Consider the following 26694-nt stretch of genomic DNA (forward strand, 5'->3'; position numbering starts at 1 on the left):
CGCCCTCCCACAGGCCAATTATTTTTTTTTTTATATAATAAATACTGCAATATATTTGTTTTTAGCTGTTTCTTCATTACAAAACCATGTTGCCATCTAATTTACAAAAGGACACTAAATGTAGCTGCAATGTGCATGTTAAGTAGTGAGCCCAACGTGCACCATAAATCTAAATTTACTGTCCCATTTACTAACTGAGAACGCATTCATTATGTGCACACTATTTGGCAAATCTACATACCATAGCGTGCACACTACATGTATTGTGAGCGATAATTTAATGTGCACGATAATGTCCAAGACTTAACTGTAACCACAGTGAAATAAAAAGCCCCAGCAGTCCAGGCATATCTTTTGGTCAGTGGCTTATTGTGAAAGGTGGAGGTGGTTTACATTGACCGAAAACTAACTCTCAACAGATGCAGCCCTCTGCAGGGTGACAGGTAGAGGCAACGCAAACTAAAACTGCATGCAGACGGGTTAGAAATTTTAGTGGAGGAGGTTGTTTTAACTTATAATACTTTATTTGGTCCAGTGTTTTATTTAACCACTATATTATTTAATGAACCAATGTAATGAACTTTAAAATAAAATCAAATTAATTATAACATTAATTCACAATTATTCACACTTAATATAACCTGTTATTTACAGGTAATTTTCAAACTTGAAAACTTTAAATCAAGTAATGCGTCCATGATGCCAGAAAAATAGATTTAAATAGTGCGCCTATCAGTGGTTAAAGCCTGGTTTCCAAACACACCTATTATCGCTCACTTTAAAGTGCATACTATGATTATTGCCCTTTAGAAAATACAGTGTGAATAAAGCTCATCGCATTAAATGTCATTTAAGCGGAGAGCGGAAGGGGAGGGGGGGGGGGGGGGGGGGGGGGGGGGGTGCATCATTTAAATACATTATCATGCATTACCATACAAATCACATATTCATTCCGATTACCATAGTGTGGCACAATAAAATCAATGTGCACCATAATATGCCCACTGTTTCGCTCGACAATGAATAAAATTGCAATAGTAAATATGGAAATCTGAATGTGCACACCAATTACAATTGTTGTGCACCATAATGTGTAGTGCCCTTTCGTAAATGAGGCCCATAGACTTCTTTTAAACACAATCATCCAGTGTTACTGTTTTAAAGGGTATCTCAGAACTAGGCTAATGTTTCTCATTCCTCACTCGCTGCTCCCTTAATTCTCATTATAGAATTATTTTACTAACTCTTTGAAGGACTTAACTGTCTGGATATATGGGAGAAAGAAAAGCTCTACATCGACCAGAAATTGTATTTCTTAGACAATGCAGACAGCTCAATGTAAGTTTAAACTATATTGTCAATTTGAGAAAATTGAGACCAGCTATTATATACACTGATTGAAGCAGAAGATGCAAACTTTTAAAATGAAGAAACCTGATTTGCTTAGGTGCTGTTACATGTCCTTACTTGTTGCTAGAACTGCTTAAGTAACGTCTGTTTAAATAATGTACCTATAATTTTTCTTTTCATTGTTAATATCCTGAAAACTTTTTAACCTTCAAAGCTCTTTTCAAAATGGCCGCTCTGGTGCACTGATAGTGTAAGGATGATTGCCCACATTGTCAGGTAACACAGCAATAATGATCCGTGATGTGGTACGGAACAGAAAAGCCAGAGCACTTGTTATGTTTTTTTTTTTTTTTCCCTGCAGTGATTTAGCGGACAGATCTCAAACCTCAGTGCACTAGAGCAGCCATTTTGAAAAGAGCTTTGAAGCAGACTTTAAAGTTTTATAAGTGTAAAAAGTTGTCAGGATGTTATCATTGAAAATAAAAACGACAGGTACATTATTTAAACAATTGTAGCAACACATGGAGACATGTAAGGCTATATGCTTTGGAACCCTGCTACTTACACGCTCTGCTAATTATATGTGACTTAAAGTATGGTCATAATGAACAACTAGTATTAAACTGGTACAAACCATAGCAAAATACAGTTAGAAGCAGTTTAGCTGCACTGTGCCATCAGTGATCCCAAAAAGTCTTAGTTGAAGTAGTGCAGTTACATATTTAATTTTAAGTACACCAAGAAGAGATAATCATATTTAGAATGTGCACAATGCTCAGATAAGAGCACAAGCAAGCACCCCATTATAAGCTGTTCGTCATAACTTGATGAAGGTGTGCAGTAAGCCTTACATTTTAATGTTTCAAGATGTGTTCAAAACGCTAAAAGTGAGTTAGTGCAGTTACTAATTTGAAATGAGCATTAGACCACGTGCCATCTGTTAGCTTGTTTTCCAGGTGCCCCCAAGGAAGCAAGCAGACGGCGCCTGAGTCTGACCTTGGTTTATCATTTATAATGTTTTTTTTAAAAAAAAAAAAAAAAAAAAAAAAAAAAAAGGATATTGACTAGAAACTTTCAGTCACTACATGATATCTGGTAATGCACAGTGTCGAATGATGACATGGTAAGTGACAAGCTCTTTAATTTTAAAACCTTGGTAAAATGAGTTTGTTCTCCTGGTTAACACCATAAAACTACCTACAGTAACAGAGGCTCTGACTGAAAAGCAAAGGGCGTCCTTTAGGTCTGATTGCATTGGCAGAGCTTTATTAAGGAGCCTATGTATTATGTATGTGTATCTGTGGACAGAGCTTACTAAATTAACAAAAAATATAACAAATAAATCAGAAACAGATACCCATAGAAACATCTGTTTTTGTTTGAAGAGGTAAATGATGTGTATACTGAATGGCTAATTTAGTAATTTAGGGCCATATTGATCCATGTGTAGTGAAAACACACATTTGGTGCTTCCCCAACATTTTATAAAATATATTTTAATGTAGTCCATATTCAGTAGAGTATGCTTTAAGAAATGAATGACATGTACCTGTCCGTCTGCCTCAATACCACGTGACACGTTTCCATTCTGAACTTCGCCCCCATCCTTCGGCGGGGTCACTTCCACTTCCACATTGGCGCTGTTTGGAAGCTCTATTTTATCTGTAATGAAAGATTAAGAGATTTGGTGTTGAAACACAACTAGCCTCAGTATTGACAAGAATAAGGCCAAGAAAAGGCTCAGTTAGCAAATAGTAAGAGCTTTCCAGTCTTCAATTTTTTTTAAATGTTAAAACACTTACAGTAATCCGTCATGTTTATTATTGAACAGAGAAGATTAGTTCAGATATTGTAGATCCTAAGTTCTCGTACACTGTGTTGTATGTGTTCCGTGTGCTGCCATTGCTGGTAGTTTCACGTGAGCTGTTCATTAAATACATGTTGTTCACCTGTGGGCGTATCAGCTTCATTCTCTGTCTTGATCTCCTGCCTGTCATGCAGCAGCAAATGCATGCACGCACACACATGGCAGGCGGCTACTCTATCACAAGCTTAATACCCTATGTCTTTCTAAATGAGGGATTTACGGGAGCTCCCTAATAAAAGCTGAATCTCAAAACAATAATTGTGTGAATATAGTAATTGTCACAGCTGTGTATAATGTGTGGGAGTGATCAGGACTGAGTGGCCATTATAATAAGTGTGACGTTGAACTGTTCTGTTTCCAAAGTCACTATTAAGTACATACTCAAAAACACAGAAAACAATGTTCTTTCTGTTTAATTTTTTTTTGGTGGATTCAGTATCCTTGACTGAAAAGCGCAGGATTACCACCTGTAGAGACTCTTTCTTTTATCCCCAGTGAAGAAAGGAAAGGGAAGAGAGAAGGTAAGATCCAACATTGCCTTTCTGCAAACATGCCCTGGATGATCCACCACATACATAAAATGGAAGGAAAATATGCTGCTCAGCATTAGATTTATTTTATTCCTTGAAAAGAACACCATCCCTGGTTTGTGGAGCTTTCATAGTGATAGCCTTTGAGTAAATCATAGCCCTGGATTTATTTAAGTAACTTGTCACCCACCTCAAAAAAAAAAAAAAAAAAAAAAAAATCAAAAACCCTGAATGATACATGTATAAGTTATCTTTAACCTCAATGCAACTACCCACCTAATTGTGGGCTACTACAATAATCATAAGACAGGAGTTTATAAAGAATTTCAAAGGGGGTATAGATAAATATGCATTACACATGTTTACCAATATAAGCTGATAATATGGCAAAGTGGTGCAGTTAACATAATTTGTATTATTAACAAATGACATGGACACCCATCACACTTTGATTACTTTAAATTGGAACCTCACATCTAAGCATACCTTAATAAAATTGCATTTAGCATCCTCATTTAAAAAAAAAAAAAAAAAAAAAATCACAAAGCAGAAGGCGTGTGTCTTTGAAGTGCAAAGAGATGAGAATTAATTTGTCTCTTTTCAATAATGCTCTAATGATATGTCTGCTTGAAAAGCTCATCACTGAAATATTGCATTGAATAACCTTATTTCATGTTTCATTAAAATTGGATCTGTTTTTGTTACTTACAATGGGGCAATGTTGTGTAGACTAACTTGGGATAATTTATTTAAAAGCATAATATTTGAAGTGCCCCTTGAGAAAAGGGCATTCAAAATGTATTTTTTGTTTTCTCTTCAGACAGTTTCTATCTTATGCAGCTAAGTGGATGCCTCTTTGACATTTAGTATAAACAGTTTAGCATTTTTCATCAGTGCTGTTCTGAACATATTTTGTCATTATTGTCTTGCATTTTAAGTGTTAACCTTTAGGTTGAATTTCAAGGAGAGAAGGTGAGACTTATCTCCTCCTTCTTTTCTCTATCTGTAACTCGATCTGTACCAGCACATCAATCAATTTCGTGATGTGTTGTCTCCTGATTGGTTAACCAATCTATACTTCCTCTACAGTTTTGTGATGTGTTGTCGCCTGATTGGTTAACCAATCTATCCTGCCTCTAAAAACACTCCTATTTCTAGCAATTTCTCTTTTGAGCTTTGTTTGTTTTGCTGCCGATCCTTTACTATTCAGTAATATGAACCTGGTTTGACCGTTTCGCTTTACTCTCGCTCTTTGGATCATTCTTTTGGATTACCCCTCTTGCTTTTTTGCTCGGATATGGAGGCGCCGATCAAGGCTTTCCTTCCATCTGTCTTGGAAGACAGCCCTTCACATTCCCGTGAAATATCCCTGCAGTTAAGTAAAAGCTTGTGCACAAAAAGTGTTACAAGGATTGGCCTACAAGCAAGCTTTTAAAAGCGCTGTTCAACAAGGACATGGCAATCCCAGCTGGGTCTGACAGGAGCACAATGTTCCTGATGCTATGTGAAGTGCCATTCTATGCAAAGCTATCTTGGCCGGGCCGATATACTCCAGCTGCGCCCCAGCGCTGCTGAGTCTGTCTCACAGGCCCCAGCCCAGCCCTTCGCCTCCAAGCACTGTATGATAACCCACTCGTCTCTGAGGATGCCTTTGCCCAGCCTGCCAGCCAACATGCAGAGATATTTGCTGACATCAAGGGCTAACTGCAGCCACTGGTGACGTCATGCGCTCCAGCGCCGGCTCCATGGCAACCAGCTGCTGATCAAAGCTAAGTGTTTTCAATTCATTGCTGAGGCCATCTCAACCATCATCAGGCTTGATGCTCAAAAAGCAGCCCGTCCTGTTTCATCAGAGCCTACGCTCCTGCTTGTCTCTCGGTGACGTCATGCGCTCCAGCGCCGGCTCCATGGCAACCAGCTGCTGATCAAAGCTAAGTGTTTTCAATTCATTGCTATACAGTACCTTGTCATTATAATACATCTTGCTGCCAGACCAGCTAAGTGCTTTCAATCTGTTGCTATATTTCGCTGTTTAACCCATGATAATAAATATCATTGGAATTTTATTAGCAGCAATCATACTTATGGTTTTCTGAGATCTTACCTTCTCAATATCAATGACAAATCTTGTAATCCTTTAATTGAATCGTGCAATACCTGTCATTTACTCTGCTATCTAAGTGATTTCAATTGCATTCCTCGCTATTAAAAAAAAAAAATAAATAAATACTGCACCTTCATAGATAAATATTCATTGGATGGTGTCTGTGTCAAGGACTCTTACTGTTCAGCAAAACGCACGTCTGTTGATCAAACAAGTGAATGTCGACCAGCTGAGGACAAAAATCCGGAACAACATTTCATGCAAGAGACTGAACAAGACCAATCTAACATGGAAACAAACCATCATATACATGACTTTTCTTCTGTTTGCCATTAAGGAGCTGTGAACAGGCGCAATATCTTAAGGTTCTGAACCTGCAGTGGAGGCCCGGCTCTACCAGAACACTGTCTGGATCCTACACCCTCCTCTACTCTAGGAGCCTCCACTCTTGCCACCTCTTCTAGTGCAGCCGCACCTGCTTTTCTGTCCGCTGCTCGTTAACGGCGCCAGCCAGCACCTGCTTCAATATTCTGCCATCAGATCTCGTGGCCAGTCATAGCCCAGTGGCACAATCATGCCACACCCATCACCTAACAGCTCTGCCTCAGCCTTCAAAGCAGCCCCCCCTAAGAGCACAGCCACCCAGAATGCAGCTTCCAAAATCTTCATTCACGTCAGGCTCCCAGCTAGCCTTAGCATTCACGGTAAGCTCCCAGCTAGCTCTCATGCTCGATGCTCTCCCACTTGTAGATCTCCAAATTCCACCAGATCATGCCAGCAGCATCGCCTCTCCCTCTGCAGCCTCCTCCCATCACCTCATCATGGAATAAATTCATCCCTTTCCAGTTTACTTCTCTCTGCTCAGGGCTACATGACAGCAACACTGGCTCCAGCAAACAACTCCTCATACAGAACAGCATGGAACTCATACTCCCGATTCTGTGCAGAGCACCGAATCGTCCCGGCACAGTTCAACCACAATGGGATCCTGGCATTCATCGTGCACCTCCAGGACATCTTCCAGCTATCACCCACTACCATTAGAGCCTATCTGTCTGGGATTCAACACCATTACCGACTCCAGTGCATCCCAGCACCCACTCTTCTTTCACTGCCTGCAGTCGGCATGACTCTATGTGGAATTGAAGTCTCTCCCACCTACTTCTCCTATCAGGATGCAGATCACAACAGACATCTTCCTTAAGATGATTTCCATCCTACTTAACGGATGCTTCAATCCAGCAGACGACATCGTAATGAAAGCAATCTGTATAACTGCTGCCTTCGGGTTTCTAAGATGCATGGAGTTCATGGTCGCATCCTTTTCCAGCTTCCCAGCTTCATGAATCATAGCGAGCGACCTCTCCTGCAATAAAGACCAGAACTTCCTGAGGACATCAAAAACTGATCAACTTCGTTCTGGACATTGTATTCAATTATCAAAGATTAACTCTCCCCTTTGCCCTTACAGTTGTCTGGCAAAACTCATCACTCTCAACAAACCCAGTCACTCAGATCCGCTTTACTGACTGCTCATGGAACATTGTCACTAGGAACTGGTTTTCATCTCATCTGTCCTCTCTCATAACCAAAGCAGGTCTGCCACAGCAATTCTTCACTCAGCACTCTTTTAGAATTGGAGAAACGTGACCTGTTCCTTCACATTGGTCTGTGGTTTATTTGAACCGACAAGGACTGTGAGAGACCCTGTGAGAAACAGTATTGTGAGTGTTGTGTTTTGTTTGTTTGTAATTGTCTTGTTTGTGAATTACCAGATGGCTAACACGGTTCCGGAGCTGTTGCTAAGGGCCAGCACAAAGCTGGAACAGCACCACACCAACTGTCACTAAATAAACTATATCACCCGCCACGAGCTCTACTGGACGCACCCAGGACAAGTGACCGTGTTTGTATTATTGTGGGGCGGATATTATTGTTTTATTATTTGGGATTGCAACCCTGTTGTTATTTACCCCGTGCAGTACACATTGTTGTGTATTGCTGTGGAATTATGGTTTTGGTCACCAGACCTGGAAAACAAAAATAAAAAAACATTTTCAAAACCCGATTACAATTATCTCTGTCTGCTTCTTTAACACACTGCATCACTCCCGCACCTGTATCCACTCAGCCACTTTGGCACAGGGGGATATTAATTACTTCCCCTAGCCATTCAAGCTCTATAGCCAGCGGGACCCCTGGCCACGATCATCTTACCTTTCACAATATGTGTGTTATTCTGCTACGTTTCCATCTATACTAGACCTTTGCAATTATACTGACATCTGTTCCCTTAGAGCCCCATCTAAGTGCCAATCATATGGGCCTCTCATTTTCTTCCTTCAAGGCCTTGATCACAAGTACATTCGGTCTTATTGAGTCAGGGCCATTCTCCTCCCCCATGTGGGTTTGCACCAGCATCCATAGATTTATTGCATCAAATGGGACAAAATGGTGGGGATGTACAGTAGTGAATGTCTATCTGATACTGACATACAGTTTTACAATTAGGATTAATATGTGCGTTCTTGTATATAGAGTGGGTCCCATGGTAACTTGAGGCAAGTACTGTGGTTATCGTGCGGTGCATCTTAAACTGTAAAATCAGTACTTTCTTTTTCCAGCAGAGTGCGCCAGTGAGCTTTTAGGAATGTAATAGCTGTATACTGTTGTTGGTTAAAGGAGAAGGGAAACGGCAGACTTTGTGTGTTTAAATTATTCATCAAGTATTAAGGATAACATTTCCCACTATCAAATTCCACAATAAAAATACTTTTAAAACTACAGAAACTGGCACTTAAATGTTGCTGTGTTCCGCCATATTGACAGAGTTTACCCGTGACATCACTGATTGGAGCGCTCGACTGGCGGGTTTGTAAACAAAGATGGCAAATCTCATAGAGAACTGGAAGTGACAGTTCTTTATCAGAATTTGAAGAGCTAGAATCTATTGGTAAAAATGTTCCAGTGCCGTATGAATTTGAGCTATAGAGCACCTAATAGGCCCTATTGAAACTGAAAGGATTAAGATTCATGGGAATATGATCAGAAAGTGAGAGAGATCTGGGTCCTGACAGAACAGTACACAGTTTCTGGTGCAGCTGCATTGATATGTGATATTGTACAAAATCATCATCAGTAAGTCACAATTACAAAGCTCTGAATCTCATGTTAAAATGTGACATTTTCCAAACAATTTGTAAGAGAGAAATCACTTACTTCACGCACTTCTCCCGCTGCCTTCTCCAATCAGTGATGTCACAGGAGTGATTTCCAGCAATGACGGACTACAATTTGGTACACAGCGGAATTTAAACAGATTGTTTGACACATACCGATCAAAATCTTATCATTTACAAACAAACCGAAAAGTGTTTCTTGTCCGCTTTGACAAGATGATTTCTGCTTTAGATTTGTTTAATATACAATGTGAGAACTGTATTACCAAATGTACAGCATGATTATATATATATATATATATATATATATATATATATATATATATATATATATATATATATATATATATATATATATATATATATATATATATACATACACACACACACACACACACAGTACTGTGCAAAAGTTTTAGGCAGGTGTGAAAAAATGTTGTAAAGTAAGAATGCTTTCAAAAATAGACATGTTAATAGTTAATACTTATCAATTAACAAAATGCAAAGTGAGTGAACAGAAGAAAAATCTACATCAAATCAGTATTTGGTGTGACCACCCTTTGCCTTCAAAACAGCAGCAATTCTTCTAGGTACACTTGCACACAGTTTTTGAAGGAACTGGGCAGGTAGGTTGGCCCAAACATCTTGGAGAACTAACCACAGTTCTTCTGTGGATTTAGGCAGCCTCAGTTGCTTCTCTCTCTTCATGTAATCCCAGACAGACTCGATGATGTTGAGATCAGGGCTCTGTGGGGGGCCATACCATCACTTCCAGGACTCCTTGTTCTTCTTTATGCTGAAGATAGTTCTTAATGACTTTCGCTGTATGTTTGGGGTCGTTGTCATGCTGCAGAATAAATTTGGAGTCAATCAGATGCCTCCCTGATGGTATTGCATGATGGATAAGTATCTGCCTATACTTCGCAGCATTGAGGAGACCATTAATTTGGGCCAAATCCCCAACTCCATTTGCAGAAATGCAGCCCCAAACTTGCAAGGAACCTCCACCATGCTTTTGACTCATCAGTCCAGAGCAACTGCTGCCATTTTTCTGCACCCCAGTTCCTGTGTTTTCGTGCATAGTTGAGTCGCTTGGCCTTGTCTCCACGTCGAAGGTATGGCTTTTTGGCCACAAGTCTTCCATGAAGGCCACTTCTGACCAGACTTCTCCGGACAGTAGATGGGTTTACCAGGGTCTCACTGTTTTCTGTCAATTCTGAGCTGATGGCATTACTGGACATCTTCCGATTGAGAAGGGAAGTAAGCATGATGTGTCTTTCATCTGCTGCAGTAAGTTTCCTTGGCCGACCACTGCGTTTACGATCCTCAACATTGCCCGTTTCTTTGTGCTTCTTCAAAAGAGCTTGGACAGCACATCTGGAAACCCCTGTCTGCCTTGAAATTTCTGCCTGGGAGAGACCCTGCTGATGCAGTATAACTACCTTGTGTCTTGTTGCTGTGCTCAGTCTTGTGTATGACTTTTGACAGTAAATTGTCTTCAGCAACCTCACCTTGTTAGCTGAGTTTGTCTGTTCCTCACCCAGTTGTATTCCTCCTACACAGCTGTTTCTGTTTCAGTTAATGATTGTGTTTAAACCTACATATTGAATTGATGATCATTAGCACCTGTTTGGTATAATAGTTTAATCATACACCTGACTATATGCCTACAAAATCACTGACTTTGTGCAAGTTTACCTAGAAGAATTGATGCTGTTTTGAAGGCAAAGGGTGGTCACACCAAATATGGATTTGATGTAGATTTTTCTTCTGTTCACTCACTTTGCATTTAGTTAATTGATAAATATAATCTATTAACATGTGTATTTTTGAAAGCATTCTTACTTTACAGCATTTCATCACATCTGCCTAAAACTTGAAGGTGTAAAAATTTCTAAATTTGGAAGACAAAAAAAACTGTCTAACAAGGATGAGCAATACTTGAAGATAATGTCCTTAAGGAATAGAAAGAAGACAAGCACTGAATTGATAACAGAACTGGCAGAAGCACAGGTGTCGTTGTCCATGAAGTCAACAGTATGAAGGTCACTCTTGAAATCAGGACTTAAAGGATGTGTTGCAGTAACAGTACCTCTGTTAAGAAAGGGGAACAAGACTAAAAGGCTAAAATATGCACAAGAATACAGAAATTCGACTATGGAACAATAGTCAAAGGTGCTTTGGACTGGACAGCTGTGCCTTCTGCCAGTTCTGTTGTCAATTCAGTGCTTGTCGTCTTTCTATTCCTTAAGGATATTATGTTCAAGTATTGATCATCCTTGTTCGACAGCTTTTTGGGTCTTCCAGTCTTGTTTTTGTCAATTACAGACAATTGTTTGTCAATTGCTTCTCTGTACTTGTTCGGATACCACACCTTAAAAATCAAGTGATGCAAGCTATTTCACTCAATGTTTTTCCTTCTTTATGCAAGTCAAGGTTGTTATAATAGTAGAAAACACTAGTGGAGGTTTTGAGTAAATTGTTGATGCTTATAATGCAACATGTCTAAGATATCTAGAGGACCAACCCTTTGTTATGGTTGGTCAGGATAGTATTTAGCAGAAGTTATTGGGGGCTTCATAATGGGTTTGGCTTATTTATTTATTGTTTAATGTTCTTATTAAACGTCTATTTAAAATCCTTCCACCTGATCACACAACCTATCAGGTGTGGCTTTTCTTTTCTATATCTGTAACTTCACTGTATTTATCACACACTTTACTTGTTGAAATAGACACTTCCACCCCATCAATTCCCCTATCTAAGGTTTTGCAATCTCAAATCAAGTGTGATGGCACATGCCTGGTATCATCCTTGACTTCTCTGTCTCTCCCAAGAGATGCTGCACATCACGCTGAACTCTCACTCAAGGAACATGGAGTGCTTGAAAGCACTGAAGCATCAATATTGAACAGACTTGCAACACATACATATTTCTTAAGGGAAAGAACATTCAGTATGACAGTCTTTACTATTCAGTTCCGTTATCTATTTGAACCCAAAACAAAGCATTCAGAAAATCTAGGCAGAGGTCCTGTGTTTGATCATCTAATATCTGTATGTCAACATTTATTGATTTGTTTTATTTGTTTATTTAAGCAATCAGTTATCCAGGAAAACTGAAGTGGCACTTCTTGTCTGAATTGTGTCATGACAGAATTCATACCATATTGATTTGAGGTGGTATTTACAGTTAAAGGTTATTTAGCTGAATGAAAATCCAAAAGTATTTTTTTGGGGAGTTACCAGAAATTCTACATTATTAATACTGATATTGTGATTTAAAACTAGGATTTTATATAAAAAGGCCAAATACTGCATCAATATACTGTTGCCTGTTGCGCCATTTATTTACAAATATGTTCATGTGATGGAGAGAAGGAATCCGAGCTGTAAGTCTGCCTCCTGACCAGGAAGGACATTTGAGGTTAGTCTTACGCCGTCGCTGAGGCGGCCGAACTCTGTGTTGCGGCAAAACCAGAAGTCGGACATCTTGGGGAGGGTATGTGGCTGCAGTGCTGCTAAACAAATCCATTCTGATCTGCTGGGGGCCGCGCAGCAATTGAATAAGGTGGGACGACGGGCTGATTATGGGGTGGAGTTTGACAGCAAAAAAGGGATGCAGCTGTGTGAGCATGAGCCTTATGTTGCTGACTGATGACATGCCGAAGCGCTCTGTGCTTGTTTTTGTTTTCGTTGCAGAAGATTGACAGGGGAGCTATACAGCCAGCAAGAGGACCCAGTACACTATCTCCTGCACAGCATAGCACAGCACTACACCATAACCTGGTGTTGACAGCACAGCTTTACATACACTGAGGGATCAAGGTGGCACAGCTGTGTCTGATTAATTATTGTATTTTTCTTTGGAGACTGTTGTCTTTTTCTTCCCCTGTGATGCCATTGTTGGTAGCAGGGGTGAATTTATTATTTTGACGGACTGCTTTTTAAAATCATAAAGCACGGGTTTTTCTGAACTTTGTGTGGACATTCCCTTTCTGCACTTCACCACGCACATCCTGACAGTTCACTAAAAATATGTTCTCCTTAATATTTGGAGTGTTAACTGTATTTCCTGAAGTTGGTTTTTATTATACCCATGTTTTTCTACCCAATGTAATTTCCTGATATCTAGCCAATCGTCTCTTTTCAACCACTAACCTAAGAAACCAATGTTATAAAACCACTAAAACCTTCAGGCAAGGACCCAGCCTGGGAAGATTTCTCCCAGATTCAACCAGTAGTGGTCGTTGAAGCGTGATGAGTGATTTGTTTTTTGTGTCACTCACTACATTATGTGAATTTGCAACAGCTATTGTCAACTAATGACAACATTGAGAAAGTGTTATTATTATGTAGCTGTCCTTCCAAGTTTTTTGTGGCACCCAGCAAAACACAGTTCTGATTCCTGTGATTTCATTATTATTAAATCAAAATCCTAGCACAACAAAAGGCATCCATGATTCCAAACAAAATCATGTTATTTTAAGATTTTCGATTTTTATAAATGGCAGATGTTATTAATCAACTGCTGGTCTGCTAGTGCTAAAAGATCTGCATAGGATTCAGAACATGGACACATTCTGTATGTCTGACAGGTGAAAGCCTGTCCACTTTTGCTATTTAATAAAAAGAATCCTAAACAAGGAGCGTCACTTACCCCCACAATTTGCAACACCATTTGGTCTCTCGCTGTCTTCCACTTGGCATTTCTTTTTGGCAATCTTGTGAAGAATAGATGCCTTTTCTTTGAATCGTCCTGAAATATAATTGTTAGACTACTGTCAGTTATGAAGTAATAAGAAAATAACAAATTACCCAAAAAAACTCCTTGGGTATGAGAGAAATCATGAGTATGAGTCAGATCATACTTGGATTACACCATTCTGTGTGAAGTACCTCTTACTCATTGCATGGGATGTCTCCCTAGACCTGTGATTGACAGTCCTGACTATCCCATCAAAACCAGAAACTAACTGATATTATTCAGGTGTGACATGTTCTTTCTCATGAGGTGTTAGGTAGTCCTTTTGAAGATGTACCAAACAGTCTTTGGGAATCGTTTACCTTGTATGTATATTTGGGCTATACCCTAGAGCAGTGGTTCCCAACCTGTGGTCAATGAATAAACTCCAGGTGGTCTGCAAACAACTTCCAAAATTCGGTTAAGCATTTCTAGCATAAACCCATTTCTACACAATAACACACTGTACTACTAACATGTATTACTAAGTAACACAACAAACAGCTTTAACCACATAATTTATCATTATAAAATATGAACGTAGTCTCCATTCCTCCATTCCTTCATCTGCTTTCTTTTAATACAGGTGTGTTAATAAAATTTATATTAGCCCCCTTTGATGCAATACCAAGCATCTGCCATTAACTGAAACGGCTTTCTAATGTAAAACAAATACTAACTAAATAACTGGGACACATTATGAAGGCACATTACAGACTACTTTTTTTTAGCCAGCATTGATAAAAAAAAAAAAATAATAATAATAATTTAACAAAATTGTACATCTTTCTAATCTGTTCTCTCATTCTACTGCTTGTTTTTTAAAATCTGTCTCCAGCTTTTTTCGCTCTGCATAAACATAGCACACTGCATTCAATATTCCTAACTCAGCTGGTATGACTAAATAAAAAAAAAAAACTAAACTCAATTTAGACCAGTTTTAGTACTTTTCATTAAAAAAAAAAAAAAAAAAAAAAAAAGTGCTAGTGTTGCCAGAGATATAGGAATATCCCTACTATTTCCATATTAGAAGTTTTTGGAGCGGTTAGTTGCATAGTAACTGAAGTTAATGTGAAACAAAAAGAGACTATATTTGTAGTTGACTTGTGAACCGTACCGTAATGTGAATGACTGATTTCAGCTCCACTTTATTATAGGGGTTTATTCAGCCAGGTTTAATATCTTACAAGACTATATGCCAAAAAGGAAATTCTCTTAACACTACCTCTGGAAATAATGTATACAGTCTGTTCTTGACGCCGCCATATTTAACCAAAACCTGAGCGTTATTTGTCAAAAGGTTTTCATGCATTTAAATGAGGATTTATTTCCACTTATCTACATACCATACTCCACACAGTCAAGGGTAAAAAAGTTTTTATTGAGAAAAAAAATTACATATTAAAAATACAAAACTAAAAGATCATAATTGGATAAGTCTCCAGCCCTCTGAATTAATACTTGGTGGAAGCATCTTCGGCAGCAATTACAGCGGGATAGGACAATATTTGACCATTCTTCTCTACAAAACTGTTCAAGCTCTGTCAAGTTCCTTGGGGAGCATTGATGGACAGCAATCTTCAAGTCATGCAACAAATTTTCGATTGGATTTAGGTTGGGGCTCTGACTGGGCCACTCAAGGCCATTTACCTTTTTGTTCCTTAGCCACTCCATTGTAGCTTTGGCTGTGTGCTTTGGGTTGTTGTCATGCTGAAAGGTGAACTTCCGTCCCAGTTTCAGCTTTCTTGCAGAGGGCAGCAGGTTTTCCTCAAGGACTTCTCTGTACTTTGCTCCATTCATTTTCCATTCTATCCTGACAAGTGCTCCAATCCCTGCCAATGAGAAACATGTCCATAACATGATGCTGCTGCCATCATGCTTCACAGTAGGGATGGTGTTCTTTGGGAGATGCACTGTGTTGGGTTTGACATTTAGGCCAAAAAGTTCCATTTTAGTTTCGTCAGACCACAAAACTTTTTGCCACATGGCTACAGAATCTCCTGAGTGTTTTTTTTCCATACTTCAAACAGGATTCAAGGTGGGTTTTCTTGAGTAATGGCTTCCTTCTTGCCACCCTACTATACTTTGACCAGTCTTGTCCATAAAATCCTGTAGCTCTTGCAAAGTTGCCATTGGCCTCTTGATAGCCTCTCTGATCAGTCTCCTTCTTGCTCAGTCATCTAGTTTGGAGGGACGCCCTGATCTAGGCAGGGTCTTGGTGGTGCCATACACCTTTCACTTCTTAATAATCGTCTTGACCATGCTCCAAAGGATATTCAAGGTGTTTGATATTTTTTTATACCCATCTCCTGATCTGTGCCTTTCAACAACTTTGTCCCGGAGTTCTTTTGAAAGCTCCTTGGTGCTCATGGCTTTGCTTTGAAATGTACTACCTAGCAGAGGGAACTTATGGAACTGCTGAATTTATCCTGAAATCACGTGAATCACTATAATTTAACACAGGTGGAGGCCACTTAACTTGGTGTGTGATTCTGAAGGCGATTGGTTACACCTGAGCTAATTTAGGATTGCTATTACAAGGGGGGTGGACACTTATCCAACCAAGCTATTTCAGTTTTTATTTTTAATTAATTTTCTACAAATTTCTAGAATATTTTTTTCTCTTGGAAGTTGTGGGGTAGGCTGTGTAGATAAATTAAAAAAACAAAACTATTTTAATACATTTTAATTCCAGACTATAAGGCAACAAAAGGTGAAAATTTTGAAATGGGGTGTAGACTTTCTATAGGCACTGTATGCATTATTGTGCATTTGTACTAATGTGTAACCACCAAAATTACTTTTTCAGTTACATTATTAAATTTCTAATATACTTAGTGGAAACTGACAAATAGAAAATACAATATACATCAATAATAAGACTTGTATAAGAATACAAATAAAGTCATTTTTATAATAGGAAACAAATGGCAACTTTTGCAAAATATGCCTTGATTATCCTATATTTAGCTATTGATAAAATACTCTGGTAATAGATATATGTACACTGTAATGATCTTATATTGCAGTTACAGTGCAGTCATGACGCTACTCTAAACGGCTTTGGTACAGCTTTCCCATTTGGTAATGGTTGTCATTCGAATTGAAAAGGAACGTTAGGTTATTACCATAACCATGGTTCCCTGAAAGAGAATGTCAACCATTATCGAATGGGAACAGCCTCTCTGACTGTCAATCACTGAGCATATTTAAAAAAGCTGCCCTATCAGGGACCTGCTGTGAGGGGGAAGTCCCTCCCACCTCCTGTTGAAGAGGGATGTCCTCACAGTAGAACATCGACATTTTCTGTTGAAAACAGAGGTCAACTGGGGACACAACCTCAAAGGTTAATGGTTATCATTCTCTTTCAGGGAACCAGGGTTATGGTAATAACCTAACGTTCCCTTTCAATTCGAATGACAATCATTACTGAATGTGAAAGCTGTACCAAAGCTGTCGTGGCTCCAGATTACTGACAGTACAGCCCCACGGCAATAGCATCAGAACCCACATGACGCCTAAGGGCATGCCGCCTGCAAAACTCTAGAGCCCAGAGAGGGTCTCGTGTAACATCAAGTCGGTAAAAATGCACAAATGTCTGACTACCTGTCCATGTAGTAGCATTGCATAACTCATCTAAGGAGGTGCCATGAAGGAAAGCCCATGAAGTTGCTTGGCCCCAGGTAGAATGTGCCGTAATGTCCCCCGGTAACAGGGAGTCCGTCTGTACATACACCAAGTGTATCGCATCTGTCACCCAGTGCGCTAGACGTTGCTTCAATAGGTCCTGACCTCTAGTAGAAGACAAAAAGTTGGTTGGACTGTCTCCAGGACGCCGTCCTATCTAAATAACAGCACAGGGCCCAAACTGGGCATAGCGTGTGTTGTCTCAGTTCTCCTCTGACTCGTGTGAGGGAGGTCTGAAAGTTTCCAAAACCACTGGTTGGTTAATATGGAATGAGGATACCACCTTTGGCAAAAAGGATGTATTTGTTCTTAATGTTACCCGCGAGTCATTCCCAGTGAAAGCATGTGTCATTGATGGACAGTGCATGAAGCTCACTGACTTGTCTGGCAGACGTAATACTGCCACTTTCAATGAAACAGGTCGCAGTTTTGGTGATGCCATGGGCTCAAATGGGGGATCCATAAAGGCCCGCAGTACCAGTTCTAGATCCCACTTGGGGACCATACTTTTCATGGGAGGATGAAGCCTCCGAGCCCCTTTAAGAAATTGCACTGCCAGGAAATGTGCCCCAGGGGACACCGAGTCAATTTTGTCATGGCACACTGATATTGCTGCCAGGTATACCTTCAAAGTGGACGCTGATTTTCCTGCGTCAAACAAGTGTTGTAATATCGTCTCAATAGGGCGAGTCACAGGATCGTGACTTTCGACAAGGCACCAGTCTTGGAAAACTTTCCATTTATATGAGTACTGGGCTCTAGCGCTCGGTGCCCTAGCAGACTGCAGTGTTTCTACCACTGCATCTGGCAAACCTTGTCTAAATAGACGGCTCCGTTCAATGGCCAGACCCAGAGTTGGAGCTGGGCTGGGTTTGGGTGCCATAATAGCCCCTCTGCTTGGCTCAGGAGGTCCTTGCGCAGCGGGAGCTGCCACTGCTGATCCGACAACATGTCGGAGAGAAACCGGGGATGTCTCAGCCATCTGGGTGCAACCAGCAAAACCTGTGCTCTCTCCACCCTGATCCTCTCTAGTGTCAGGGGTAATAATGGTAGCAGAGGAAATGCATACAACAGCCCCTGTGGCCAGGGGTGGGCTAGCGCATCTACTCCCAAGGGGCCCCCCGTCTCTCTCCATGGTGAACCATAGGGGGCAATGAGTGGTCTCGGCTGTGGCAAAGAGGTTGACTCATGCTGCCAATGTCCCTTCCTTAACCTCTTATTCCTCTCCCGTTCCAGACCGTTCACAGCCCAGGCTGGAGGCATCTGTAGTGATCACTTCCCTTCTGTGAGGGGATCCAAGGAGAGACCCAAGGCTTAGATTGCCGGGACAGAGCCACCACTCCAGTGTCTTCCGGCATTGTCTGGACACTCACACCAGCCATTACCGATCTCCGACTGGGTGCACCTTGAGCATATTTACCCAGGCTTGAAGCGAGCACATTCTCAGCAGTCCTAGTGGAAGGATTCTCGAAACGGCTGCCATCAGCCCCAACAACCTTTAATATATTCTGACCTGTAGGACAGCGTCCTCTCTGAAAAGGGAGAGCGTAGCCTCCAACGACTGAATCCTGTCTTCTGACAGTGAGGCAAGCATGCTCACAGAGTTTAGTTTGATCCCCAGGAACACTGGACTGAGACGGTAGGAAGTTGCTCTTCTGTTGATGTATTGAGAGCCTTAACTTCGTCACATGATCTATGACCTGTTTTGTGTGCGCCTCTACGCGTGCTTTTGCATGCATGCAAACTAGCCAATCGTCCAGATAGTTCAGGATCCGAATACCCCGCGGCCTGAGTGGAGCCAGTGCTGCATCCATGCACTTTGAAAAAGTGCAGGGCGCCAGTGAGAGGCCAAATGGCAGCATACAGAATTCGTACGCGTTGCCTTGAAAGGCGAAACGCAGATATTTTCTGTGCGCAGACGTGAAAATAGGTGTCTTGCAGGTTGATCGATGTGAATCAGTCGCCCGGTTGGACAGACTGGATGATACGCTGTGCTGTCAACATGTTGAACTTCCTCTGTTTGAGGAACAAGTTGACGACCCTGAGGTCCATAATTGGTCTGAAACCGCCGTCCCTTTTGGGCACCAGGAAGTACCTGGAGTAAAAGCCGCTGAGGGCATCGCTTGGGCTTACCAAGCATACAGCGTTCTTCCTTTGAAGATTGTCAATCTCCTGTTGAAGAAGTATCATCCTCACTGGTCCGACGGTGGTGGGGAGCACACCCTTGAAGGGTGGCGGACCTATGCAGAAATGTAGAGCGTATCCGTGTCTCATTGTCGATAGCACCCAGGAGTGCTGGGTGCAGCCTTGCCATGGGTCATTGCTGTTGGTCAGTCGGTTGTGGGGGGGGTTTGGTGGCAGCCGGGGGCCCCTCAATGGCGGCCTCCCTTGGGCTTCGGAGGGGGCGGGTCTTTCTTAGGCCCCGGCCTCAGTCTCCAGCCAGAGAACCGGTTACCCCTGGCCTGCGGTGGTCCCCTGCTGCTAGCCCTGCCTGCTTGGAGGGCGATGTTCAGACCCTTTCACCCCAGCAGGCTGCCCATGCCATCTTGGGTGCTGACGGTAAGCCAGAAGGCGCGAAAACTTGGAGGTGACCTCCTTGGCCTTGTGGGACCTCTCAAGGCTCACATTAATGGTCGCCCCAAAAGTCTGCCCCGGTGTAATGGGAGCGTCCACTAGCGCCGTGTCAGCCACAAATGCCGGTGGGTGGCCACAAACGCCAAAGCGACCTCCCTAATGCCTGACCTAACTCCCCTATTAAGTCGGTCATCGCCTTAGCTACCGCATGGAGCTCTCCTGTGTCTGCTTGTGTAGCTCTCTCCTGCAGCCTCTCTGCCAACTGGTTCTGGTAGAGCACCAGTATGGCCATGGCATCTGCTGCTCGGGCCAACAGCGCTACTGATTTGTAAGCTTTTTTGAGTATTGCATCTGTCGTTCTGCAAGGCTTGGATGGACAGATTTGATCCTTATCCTCCTTGGTGAAGGTGTAACCTTGCACCAAAACCGTGACTGTGTCCTGGATAGTGGGGAATACACCTAGGTCCGCTTCTTGGGCTCCTGCAGTTGTTCTGGAGGCTGAGGGTGCCGACGCTGGGTTGCTCCTTGAGGAGCGCACCAATTCCAGGAAGTCCTGGCAAGGGGGAGGGCATGCTGTGGGTGCCTTTTCTGTTGGCAGAAGCGGCTCCCCTTTCCTTCTTGTTCTGCCAGCCAGGGAAAATCCGTGGCTGCAGCTGCATGCTGCAGTAGGGCCTCGGAACTCTTCCCTCTGCGACACGTGTGGCAAGGGTTTTAAGGAGCCTCCCACCGTGGCCTGCCCGATGGAGGTGGCTGGGTCCGAGACGTCCGATCTGGACGCGGACAAGGACAGCTCGTCTGGGCCAGGAGGTCTAGGCAGAGGGGATGGGGAACGAGACTGTGGGGGCTGGGGCTGCCCGGTGGTAGGGGGCAGCCTGCCCTGAGATTTCAATAGGGTCTCCAACATGGTCTGCTGAGCCCTTACAGTCTCTGCCAGCTCCACGAAGTGCAGAGCTTGGGCGCTTTTGAGGCGACTGTGACAGTGAACATCTGCACCTGCGTGGTGAAGGGGAGTGGTGCCTGAGCAGTGACTGCCTGTCCCATGGTGAGCGTCCCCTTGAGTGGTACCGCCTCGGTGGTGACAATCTCGCCTCCCTTGAGAGGTTTCTGTGTCTCTGTACCGGTGGTGGGGTAGGAGAGGGTGACCCAGATAAGCGTGAAATCTCCCTGGTCACTGTAGTAGGGGAGGTCCTGGATGACCGCTTCAGAGGTTCTTGGACCACTGATCGCATTCTCCCCTGGTTGGAGGAGAGAGTCTCTGCTGGGGATAGGGCTGCTCTGTCGTTTAGTTCTTCTCGAGAACTTCCGACATGGAGAGCAGGCCAGCTCACCTGCCAGTGCTTTGGCTGCGTGTTCTGGCCCTAGGCATCTGGCGCAGGACCGGTGCTTGTCCTGCCTTGGAACCCAGAGGAGGACCCAATTGACTGGACTAACATGATCTCGCAGATGAACTGCTGCGCACGGTGCTGACAGTAGCGCGGTCGGTGCCAGGCTGTAGACACTTTTGAGTGATTCACCGGTGCCGAATTAATCAGTGCCGGGATCGGCGTCGAGTGTACCGAGGTCGATTCCGTCGTGTAGTGCAGTCGGGGCCAGGCTGTAGACGGCCTCGAAGTGGTTCGTCGGTGCCGAGTGGACCTGTTCCAAGTCTGGTGCTGATGGTAGGCATGGTCGGGGCCGAGCTGTAGGCAGCGCCGAAGATGTTTACACTGGTGCCGAGTCAATCGGGACAGGATAGGCCCTGTTTTCTCAACCTCGTGATCGGCGGGAAAAAACGCGGTTGATCCCGGGGTATGCAGCCGATTCAGTCGCCGTGGTCGCCGAGGGCAAGCGCAGCCGCGCTAGGAAAGCCCGAGGATTGAGAGGGGCGCTAGGCCCGAGTTTTTTATTTATTTATTTTTTTTTATTGGTCGCTGTGAAAGAGCAGTGGCCGCTCACTAATCCCTTAAGAGCAGTCGAAACCAGCTCTACTCAGAAAACTGACGTGAGAATAAAGCGAGAGCACACTTAGAGACGCTCGAAGTGCGATTTTACCGAGGAAAATTATTTTTAATTTGCGGATAAAACCAATGAATCAGCCAATTTCGGTTCAAGAAAGCAAACGCAATTTGACCTGTCTCAGTGTGATGAGAGAGACAATGGTGATGTGCTACTGTTAGGACGTCCCTCTTCAACAGGAGGTGGGAGGGGCTTCCCCCTCACAGCAGGGCACTGATAGGGCTTCTTTTTTTATATATGCTCAGTGATTGATGGTCCGAGAGGCTCTTCCCATTTGGTAATGGTTGTCATTCGAATTGAAAGGGAACTACAGCTACAGAGAATTACACCTGCTGTTTGTCTCAATTTAATCCACTGTGGTTAGCTGCAGTTGTTTTCTTTGTGGACTGATCTCTAGGGTGCTGAATTCTATTCATTCGTAATGGTTAGAGTTATTTTCTACAAACCATAATCCATCTGCTGGGAATAGACAGATCAAGACCGTTTTAGTCAAAGATGAATAATTAAAATTATACCAGGGCTTGAATGGAAGTGGCACAGTTATTAATGCCAGGTTTTAAGTACCGGTAGTACTTACAGTAATTGTTATATTGATGTATTTATTTATTATTAAGGATCCAAGCAACAAAGTTTCTGTAACCCTATTGTAATTATTAGGATTATTATTAGGCGTCCAGGCCCATAGGGCTGGGAAGTCTATTGTTATGGCTGGGATTCTTCTTCTTCTTCTTCTTTCTGCCAGAGTTGCTCAAGCTCATCTGATTCAATAGGTTGGTAGATGCTTATGGGAAGATGGAAAATGCTAAATAGCTTGTCGTAAGTCACATGGTTTGGCCTCCATATTGGATTAAAAAAAAAAAAAAACATTTTGCCTAAATGTAAAAATTCATCTTCAGAAAATGACTTATTGCAGATTGCTGAAAGTTGGTATAGTTGTTGAGGGATAGTCCAAGATTAACTGGTGTTCGTAAGAAGCTGATTGTGTGGTATGGCAGCCATGCTGCATGATGTCAAAATTGCACGGTACAGATGTCTGTGACAGGCTGGCGAGTGGATTGAGGCTCAGAGACAGATTAAAGGCAAAAATAAAAGTTCTTCATTAAATAAAATAATCAAATAAACAGGCACAAGGGCCAACAAAAAGAGGTCAGGTTCCAAGTCTTTAAACAAAATATTCCTTTCTTTCTTTCTTCAAAACTCTCCAACACAAAAGCAAACTCCAAACAAAAGAACACACCCCAAACAGAAAACACACACTCACTTCTCTCTTTCATTAAGGCTAGTCAGGCAGACTTGTTGATCGAGAAAGTCCTGTTGGATCAAACCTACAGTATTGCATTGTATTATTTTGTTCTGTTATGTTTTGTTTTGAACTTAAGTTTTGTACGGTGCAGTTTGCATATGAAAGTGTGATCTGTACTGTTTGCTTTGAGCGTTCTTTTTGTTTCCGGAATTAAACCTGTATATATTGAATAAACCAAACTTATATCTGAAGAAAAGGACTGTGCGTTTCTTTCATCAAGAAACAACTACTCACTACTTCTAAAAAACTACATCAAATATAATAATAATAATAATAATAAATAATAATAATAATAATAATAATAATAATAATAATAATAATCATTTTGAAAACTTTAAATGTTAATCTTACAAATTCTCAAATTATATATTATTATGATAGGCTTCCAAGTCAAAGGCTGGGAAGTCTATTGTTATTGTTAAGATTTTTATAATTTTTTTTTTTTTTCTTCCCAAAACTTCAAACTGCTGCTGCTTCGAAGCTGTGTGACTGATTAGGTTCTGACTTGGCAGATAACAGGCTGGACACATTGGCTGTCTGATGCTGAAAAAAATTTGCTGCTGCGTCCTTGCAATTGGCGCCAGGACGCATTTTTCGATAAAAATTTTCAAAATCTTCTTCTTGGGAACCGGTGAAGCGATTGATAGCAGAAGTTGCTGTGATAAATTTTCATGTCAAAATGGCTGCCATAAATCTTATCGAAACACGCCCCTAACGACAAACTGCTGCTGTTTGAAAACCATTTGTCCAACAAACTCCAAACTTGGTAATTATCGTCCCAGTAACAATGGGATACAAATAAGTGAAAATGGTGAGGTTTTATAAAACAAGATGGCTGCCACCTATACGTTTACATTTGAAATTTAAACCTATGTCAGTTGACAAACAATATACTTGACTAACTCCAAACCCCACAAGCATCTTCCCTGAAACTGTACCAATACAACTGACTTTTAAAAAATTGTGTTGACCGGAAACGAACGTGGCCGTTTGATGCATTTTTTAGAAACCTTTCGAAATCTTCTTCCTGGGAACCAGTGAAGCCATTGATCTGACACTTGGCATATATCATCAGCATCCAAACCCGCATCAAGTTTACAAAGCAGAAGTTTCTGCAAGAAATTTTAATGTCGAAATGGCTGCCACAAACTTTAACGAAACGCACCCTTAAAAGCAAACTGCTGCTATTTGAACACCGTTTGACCAACAAACTCCAAACTTGGTAGTTATTGTCCCATTAACAATGGAATACAAATATGTCAAAACGGTTATGTTTTATAAAACAAGATGGCCACCAGGTGTACATTTACGTCTGAATTTTAAAACTGCCTCAGCTGACAAACGGTTTACTTGACTAACTCGAAAAATCACAAGCATCATCCTTGACACTGTAGCAATACAACTGACTTTTAAGAAACTTGCATTAAATAAGATGGCTACCTGACGCTTTTTTGAAAAAAAAAAAAAACTTTCATAATCTTCTTCTGTGGAACAGTTGAAACTGCTGATTTTAAACTTGGCACATTGAGAACTAAACACGCTTAGACGGGTACCGATACTGGGGCTTGGGAGCCGTAAAACTGCCTGGCAGTTCTAGTTATTATTATTATTATTATTATTATTATTATTATTATTATTACTACTACTACTACTACTACTACTAATAATAATAATAATAATAATAATAATAATAATAATAATAATAGGCAGTATTTGTCAGAACTGTTTATTCTGAACACAGGTATAATAAATAAAAAGAAAAAGACCGCTGTTAGCTGTGGATCATGGAAAAGAAATAATAATAAAATAATTGTCTATTCTCAGTCTCTCACTTGCTCTCCACTTCACAGCACTGTTTCAAAATGATTATGCCAGAGAATATGTTATTGTGTGAGTATATATTTATATTAAACATGTTCCTTCATATAAACCTACCGATTTTTTTTTTTTTAAATAGGCAGAGTTAATCACGTGTATGTCAAACAATATAACAAAGCAAGTGTAGTAATTAAATAGGTCTTCAAAAAAAATAGTCTGCCGAGGCTATCATTAGTTTAGACTTGACTGTAGATAGAGTTCAATAACTCCTAGTTATCGACAGCATTTTACTGTCGTTCACTCTTATGATTAGCAGGTTGACGATGAAAACGTTATGCTAATGACGTAATCGTTAACCTCCGTCTCAATTTGTTAAAAACATGCCTTCATAGACGAAACTCATTGGAGCTTAATGACGTATCTGAATTATCTCTTATGAATAGCAACTGTCATTAAATAGGCGGCTATGGGTGAAATCCAATCATGTACTCCTGTTTTCTCATTTTGACAGGCGTTAACCCTTTATGAATAGACCCCTTAGTGAGTTACTTAAATTTACTAGCAAATTTATTCCAAACTACACTGAAAGCGACATTTCTTAAGTATGTTATACATTTGTTGAGGTGAGGTGGGGTCACAGGGAACCTTTTGTGTATCTGGAAGAATGTAGTTAACCAGTCAAGCTACAAGACTAGATCCGCACCTGTTAAACTGATTGATTGTGTTCACTGTTAAATAAAACCAAAATCTTACAAGTTATATTCTACTTTTTTGTGTGTTTTGTGCAACGGGGAGGGAGCAAGTAGATTTTTCTAGCATTTTGTCCCTTGGACAAGAATTTTTCTTTCCACATTTGCACACCCCTGACTTTCTGTGGAACATTATTTTATTTGCTGGAGAGGAAACAGGTCCAGTATTGACGGTTTCTGTGATTTGGGTCACTGTAGGCCATTTTTTTTATTGTCACAATATGTTTCACTCATATATGGACTTGTTCCGTCATGTCCTGGATGCATTCAGAGTGATTTCTGACTGTTGTTTTCTGCACCCATTATCATTCCCCTTGTGAAGTCACAGAGTTCCTTTCCCATTATTGTTGTTGAATAGTGGCACGCAACTCTCTCCCAAACTAGGTGAATTTCTCATTTTACTTAGTTTGTTGTTTATTTTGGCCAGTCTGTGAGAAATAACTATTCTTACACTCTAATAGAATAACTTCAATGTACATCAACAATTTTAAACAGTACATAACTTCAGATTATAAACCCCTAATTACGCTTTCATTTCATAATAATTTGGTTTTATCTTGAACCAATTTAAAGACCTTAAACAAAATACAAGTTCCAGAGAATGCAAGAGGGAACCACATGATTATATATAGTACACTCAGGAACCCTTATTCAAATGTTTTTGATACAATACAAACTGCTGTGGTTTTTAATTGGAGTGTATCTTTTTTGTAACCCATTTACCTCAAATATACACTTAGGATCTATCTTATGATTCAGCACCCACATATATCCAAACTTACTGCATGTATTTA

The 26694-nt window shown here is 41.2% G+C and overlaps 1 protein-coding gene across 1 annotated transcript in view; it reads right to left on the reverse strand.

Annotated features, from left to right (window-relative positions):
* Positions 1-26694, reverse strand: part of LOC121323312 (sodium/potassium/calcium exchanger 2-like) — a 138878-nt gene that overhangs the window by 27392 nt on the left and 84792 nt on the right. The window contains exons 5-6 of the mRNA XM_041264342.1: positions 13691-13789; positions 2900-3012 (exon numbers count right to left, since the gene is read on the reverse strand). Coding sequence (XP_041120276.1) covers positions 2900-3012; positions 13691-13789 — 212 coding nt within the window. The remainder of the gene's footprint in view (positions 1-2899; positions 3013-13690; positions 13790-26694) is intronic.

Source organism: Polyodon spathula, chromosome 1, assembly GCF_017654505.1.
Source record: "Polyodon spathula isolate WHYD16114869_AA chromosome 1, ASM1765450v1, whole genome shotgun sequence".
NCBI lineage: Eukaryota > Metazoa > Chordata > Actinopteri > Acipenseriformes > Polyodontidae > Polyodon > Polyodon spathula.